Genomic DNA, 6,547 nt, shown 5'->3' on the forward strand with positions numbered 1-6,547 from the left:
TTAAAAAATAATTTGTTTTTAATTTCTTAAACCTTACTATAAAATTGTTAATAAGTAGATACAAAATTTACATAAGTTCATTTTAAAACATTTCTAATTTTGAATCTTCTTAAACAAAACTTATATAAGTAGTTTAAAGTAACTAACTAAGCATTTGTAATTTATTTAATTTAAATACTTACTAGCAAAATCTTAAACTATTTTAACTTAATGAAATGATAGAAAAAGTATATATTTAAGACTTCTTGTTCTTAAAAGACATATTCTTTTGATTAGCTTTAAGCACATATTTCACAAAACTTTATACGTAATTCAAAATCTACAAAATTTGATAATATAAACAAACTTGTCCGATTTAAATTTTCATTAAGGTTATGTAAAATAGCATTTAAAGTCACTCCAACTTCAGTGAACCTAATACTTAAAACTAGTTTAGATATATCTAAAATAGTTGCATAGTAATTCGAGAAACAAAACAATTATATATAGTAATCTTAACCTTGTTATTTTGAATAATGTGTTTTGACGAAAATAGTTTTCGAAAACATTTCAAAATTTGTATAAATTTTACTTATGTGTTTTATAAAGCAGTAAATAAATAATATCATACTATTTAAAAAATCGCAAAACCAATTTTAGACAAATTTATTAACGATCGTAAAAATTTGAATAAGTAATTGATAACACAATGTGTTGGTTTATAAACTATACATCAAGTTTTGTTGAAAAGTACGATAAAAGAATAATTGAGAATCATAAAAATACATACAAAGAAAGTACAAAACTATGATACGTAAAAACAAAAAAAAAAGGGTTTAACTTAAAATTTTAAATTTTTAACAAGTTGTCGTTTTAATACCTTTAACTTGTCATTTCAAAGTTTTACCTTTACTATAGTGAAACTTATATTTTCATTTGTAACTATAGTAATTATTGTTGTAAAATTAAAGTTTAGCTTAAAAACTAATGGTCAAGTTCTTCCAGACTGAAAAGTATCACGTTCTAATAAAATTTTAAATATTTTGCTAAAACTTTCAATTTTAAACTATTCCTAACTATTTTTATAACTTAATATATTTTTATACCTTATAAAGTCAAGTTTCACCTGAATAAAAATTAGTTTAATTGTTTATATTCTATTTCTAACATATTTCACAAGTTAGTATCTCCATGAAAGTTTGATTAGTTATTCAACAAAATAGTCAACATCTTTTTTGCTATTTTAAACTTAAAATACTAATTGAAATTTTTTATTCACTTCACTTAAAATAGTATGACATTAGGTTATTAACACATTGTACTTTTAGTTAAGAAATCTTGATAGCTCTTACATTTCTGATTACCTCATAAAACACTATTAATAAAATAAGCTTGTTTAAGTTCAATATTTACAACATTTATTACAACAAATTTATATGAAATAAAATTATTTTGGAAAATAACTAAAATTTCTGTTTTAGCTGATTATCAAGCCAATTTTGTTTTGTTAATCTTCAACAGAAAATTGCAGAACTTTATAAGTCAGTGTTGTAGACATACTGTAAAAACTATTTACCATTCTTTTATTAAAACTTATATATCAAACATGTTTGTTATAATCACTAAAGATAAAACAGTAAATAAAAACTAATTTAAATTGAGACACACTAAATGAAAGGATAAAAAACACATCATCATTCATTTCAATTATATAGCTAGACAAATTTAGAGAAATTATTTTCTACTACTGTTCGGCCATGGTGTTTTGCTAAAATGCCAAAATTGTTTACGTTGACGTCTCTTAAGACTCTAGTTTCACACTAAAGACATTTTCCGCCAACAAGTCTCAAAACCAAATGAATAGTAAATTCTTCGGCAACATTGTAGTCTGTCAAAGTTTTACTATCATCTAACTGTCTACCCTGGAAGATCAAACGTTGTTGTCTAACAGTAAGACCTGAAATATTTTACTTTCAAAAGATGTACTTAAACTATAAAAATACTACTGTTTTTCATTGTTTTGTTAAATAGTTTTCAACATAACTAAATTTTTATTTTTCAAAACAACTATGATGTAGTTTAAAACTATTTTTTTTAGATTTTATATTATTTCAATCTACATATTTAACATATAATGCACACGTGTCCTAATTTACCTTCCTTTTCTCCAATCTTAGCCTTAAGACTTTCAATCGTGTCAGAAGCGTTTACAAAGAACGTTATTTTATGACCGGTCAAATTTTTCACGAAAATTTTCATTTTATCAGCATTCCTGAGGTCAATAGCAGATCCCTCCTTAACGCTGTATTGGGATATAGTTTTTCCATCTTCAAGCTCTTGTTGTCCGAAGCTCAATATTTGTTTGCTGAAAGGAATACCTGAAATAAGCATGATATTGATTAACTGTACTAAGAACTAGTCTTTTAGCAGAACTAACGCTATACTATCTCTATAATTAAATACAATATTTTAGTTATATAAATATTGTAAATTTTATCAAGTATCCTTCTAAAAGTTAAAATTTTTTCATTGTTACTTTATCAACTTAAATTTGCTAATCAGTTTATTATGTAATACAGTCTTTTCACACTAACCCCTTTTATCCTCGATCCTCGCTTTAAGAATCGCAGCGGTGTCTGTTAGGTTGACTTCCAACTCAAAAGTCTCACCGCCAAACTCATTCACTTAAATTTTCATATTGGAAACAGTCAATGCAACCGAAGACCCGTCCTGGATGTTGTAGTCGTTAAGCGACTTTTCGCTTTCCAATTGCTCTCCATTGAAAAACAACTTTTGCATGTCATAAAGAAAGCCTATTAAAAGATGTTTTACAAATTTAATAATACACTTTGCAGTAATAGTTTACTGCATCAAATAATTTAACTAAACATAAGTTTTTTTTTTAAATTATCAAATTTAATTAGTTTTCTTTACCACAGTTTTTTTTAATCTCACTCTTCAGAAAAAAATTCAATAAGTCAAATGATATTTAAAAACTATAATATTTTAGAATTTTTTATAACATTTTTTATCATTTTACAGTTATGAAAACAAAATATAGGATATTTAAATGATATGTATGTAATTTCTTACAGTTAATTCGTAAAACATATCAATAAGTACAATTAGACACTAAAGTCGTTTAAATAAAATTGTTGTAGGGGTTAACAACTAACCAAATCCGAGCTATATTTATTCTACTAGAATACATTGGTAATACCGAAATTTTACTTTATAACTTTTAGAACCTTAATTTAGTTTACTTATAAGTTTATAAATTAATTTTGTAACATACCAATAACAAAGGCTTATCAGTAAGTAAAACAAAAACAGCTAGAATACAAAGCTAATCGTCTACTACTGCTATCGGATTTATAAATAAATTAACTCTTTAAAGCAGTAATTTAATTGTTTTAACCTTGGCAATCCTGAATTCTAGCTTTGACGATCGCACATGTGTCAAAGGGATCCACAGAAAGCATAAACCATCTGTTCATGGTATCTACTTTTATAAGCATGTTGGTTTTATTTAAAATCCTGTTAAAATTTTACAATTTTTTTTTAGATAATAGAATTAAGAGAAATTTAAAATTGACAATTTTTAAAATAAATAAATAAAGGTGTTTATTGATGAAAAGTATATCAAATTTTTTAAAAGTTCCGTATCAAAATGTATTTAACAAAAACTGTATTAGAAATACTAATAAAGAAATAGTTGCAGTTTAAGTTTAAAATTTTTGAGATGGTTAAAGCATTTATATTTTATATTTATAGTTAATTTTTTATTATTGAAGAACAATCTATTAAAACATAACATTAGCTATATTTGTTTCTAGACCCTTTGATCTCAGCATTATGATACTACTCATGTTTCTTAATTTTAAAGATTCAATATTCAACATTTGAACGGTTAGTCATAACTTTAGTAATAAAGACGTTTTTTAATATTTACTACATAAAGTTTACTTGATTTAATAATGAAATTTAAAAACATAAAATTTATAGAGCCATATAATATTTTTATCAGTATACAAAAGACACTCAGTGTAAAATCCAAATGATTTTTAGCTATTTTCATCGTTGCATACAAAGCAAAGAAAAATATATTTTATTCATATTGTATCAGTAGTAAGTATCATAAGCAAAAAATCGTTAATTATAAAGTCAATTACGCCAAACTAATCAAAATACTAACTTTAAAGCTGATAAATACAATCATACAAACACTAAAAAAGAATTAAGCAAATAAAGCAACACTATAGTAAAAATCTTATCGCCTACAAAGGGTAGGTTAGAGCAACACTACAATCGTTGAAAATTGTTCAATCGTTGAAAATTGACAAAATTTAGTTTTATAAAATCATTAGATTACTATTATTCAATTGTTACGTCTATTTTATTATTAGTTTCATCGTTGTTAGAATACTAAAGCAATATAAAATTAGAACTTTTTAACTATAAGTTTTAACTATTTAAAAAACATTTAAAATAGTTTAAAATGTTTCTATCTCAAACAAAATCCTAGTACCATCGTTATATAATAATTGCATATAAACGTTCAAATTTGGTAATTTTCGAACATTGCCTAAAAAATTAAGTTATCTAAAACGATAGAATACCTACCAAACGTAAATTATTTAAAAACTATATGCTACTTTATTTTCGGACTTTTAAATGATGATTTGCTTAAAATCTAGCAAGTTGGTCCCGAATAGTTGCTAGACTACTGATAAACATTATGAACCTCAGAAATCCCATGATGTCCCTGGTAAGAATGCTGCTTGAATGCTGGTATCATTTAGTGTTTGTTGTTTGGAAGAAAATTCATGAGATGTATCATTGAATGAAATTTTTTTGTTTTGCTGGTTGAAAACACTTTTAATCTTTATATTGACAGGCACATTGAAAGGCGTTAAATAAAACCGTTACTAATTATAATAATGATTTTTTCAATGTCTACTCAAACTGCTGGTAAAATTTTCAAGCACATGTCAAGTTTTACTAACTATAATAACTTAACTAACTTTGAGAATCGTAAACAATGAAACTTTGTGTCTATTCAAACACTTAATTAACTTCTCAAGTTTAAGTCAAAAAACAGTAAAATAGTAAGAATTTAAGAAGTACACAATTTAATATTTAATTTCACCTTTGGGTGCTCTCTCTATTGGATGTCTTATTTTATGTTCAAAATAAACCCAATAGTAACTTTTTATTGACTTACAAAAGTAATTTTCATTACCTTATATAAGCTGTTTTAAATTAACTTGTTACAAAACGGTGTTTATTATTAGTATCCGTTATAAGTCAATATAACTAGCAGTTAACTCACCAACAGTCGATATCATAAAAAAAATTAAAATATCTAAGAATTTTAAAACTCGAGTTTATGTGATATTATTTAATAGTTTTTTAAGTCTTCTGTTTATTGTTTTGGATAGTTGTTTTAGTATTTTTCGGGAGTGATTGAAGTTGTTATTGACGTATAAAATTGTTAAGTTTGATTTGTTGTAAAGTTGTTCCCGCGGGATCTACGGAAAGTAATTTTAAACAAAGATATAAGAAAAAAAAAATCATTCAATGACACTAACTAAAGACATACAACAAAACTTGCAAACTGCATTTGGAATTAAAAAGATAACAACACAGACTATAACAATATATGTGATATATTAATCAGGCAAAATTAAAAATTAATAATAAATTCGGCTTGAAAATATGAAACTTAGAAAAAATCGAATTTAATACATCAGACAAGACAATATCACTAAACAAGCGAAAGATAAAGTATATGAATTCGTTACCAAAAATTCTTTTTTAGCAAAACTAAAACTAACTAAATATTAAATGAAAGTAAAATTAAGCCGTGCCAAGGAGCAGTTCAAAATATTTTTCTAATAAAACCTTTTCTTTTCAATAATTTACAAAAAAAATTCTTAATAGTAATCACTAGAACTATTTAAAAATGCACAAATTCTTTAAATAGTGACATAAATAAAATCAGCATTTACTGCATATAAACTTTTTTTATTATTACGTCATAGTACATTAAAAAAATCAATTTTAAACTTTTGTAACATTTCTTATAAACCTTAGCTTTACTGAGGAATATATGGGATAAAAACATTTCATATACCAAACGAATATAAAAAACTATTGTTTCTTGTATAAACAAAAAAATAAATATGCCGTTATTTACTTTTATTTGTTGATTAAGTTGAAAAAAAAGTGTATACCAATTGTCAGCATATATAAAAGAATAATGTATACTTTTATTCTTATATGAAACTTTTTTTCTAAACTAAATATATGATATCTTATCAGATAGAAGTTTAAAAGTATCCAAGAGGTGTGTGACTTGATAATCGAAGGGTTCTTCATGTACTTGGTCCTAGGAGCAAATAACTTGAGCGTCTTTTAGATCTATGTTTTAATCTTTTTTGTCGTCCATTAAATTAAAAAATATTCAATAAAAATAGTAATAAAATAAAACATATTTCTTAATGCAGAAGTTCTACATCTTTCATACTTACTAAAAATTTTAGTAAGTAAAAAGCTTAAAATTTTA

General features: G+C 24.5%; 1 protein-coding gene across 1 annotated transcript; it reads right to left on the reverse strand.

The window, feature by feature from the left end:
- Positions 1-1,799: 1,799 nt before the first annotated feature.
- Positions 1,800-4,737, reverse strand: LOC145835682 (polyubiquitin-like). Its single transcript, XM_082943381.1, has 5 exons — positions 4,724-4,737; positions 3,398-3,516; positions 2,574-2,663; positions 2,136-2,357; positions 1,800-1,936 (listed from the first exon to the last, which is right to left on the reverse strand). The coding sequence occupies exons 1-5, from the start codon at positions 4,735-4,737 to the stop codon at positions 1,800-1,802; spliced, it is 582 nt and encodes a 193-aa protein (XP_082799507.1).
- Between the last annotated feature and the right edge of the window lie 1,810 nt (positions 4,738-6,547).

This window comes from Thalia democratica, chromosome 1, assembly GCF_965202585.1.
Source record: "Thalia democratica chromosome 1, ktThaDemo2.hap1.1, whole genome shotgun sequence".
Taxonomy (NCBI): domain Eukaryota; kingdom Metazoa; phylum Chordata; class Thaliacea; order Salpida; family Salpidae; genus Thalia; species Thalia democratica.

Bases quoted from the DNA above. Each gene is read 5' to 3' on its own strand.
- LOC145835682 (XM_082943381.1), bottom strand. The intron at 2,358-2,573 runs GTTAGTGTGAAA...TGCTTATTTCAG, and splicing joins GAGGATCGAGGATAAAAGGG to GTATTCCTTTCAGCAAACAA. The intron at 1,937-2,135 runs GTAAATTAGGAC...AAAATATTTCAG, and splicing joins TAAGATTGGAGAAAAGGAAG to GTCTTACTGTTAGACAACAA.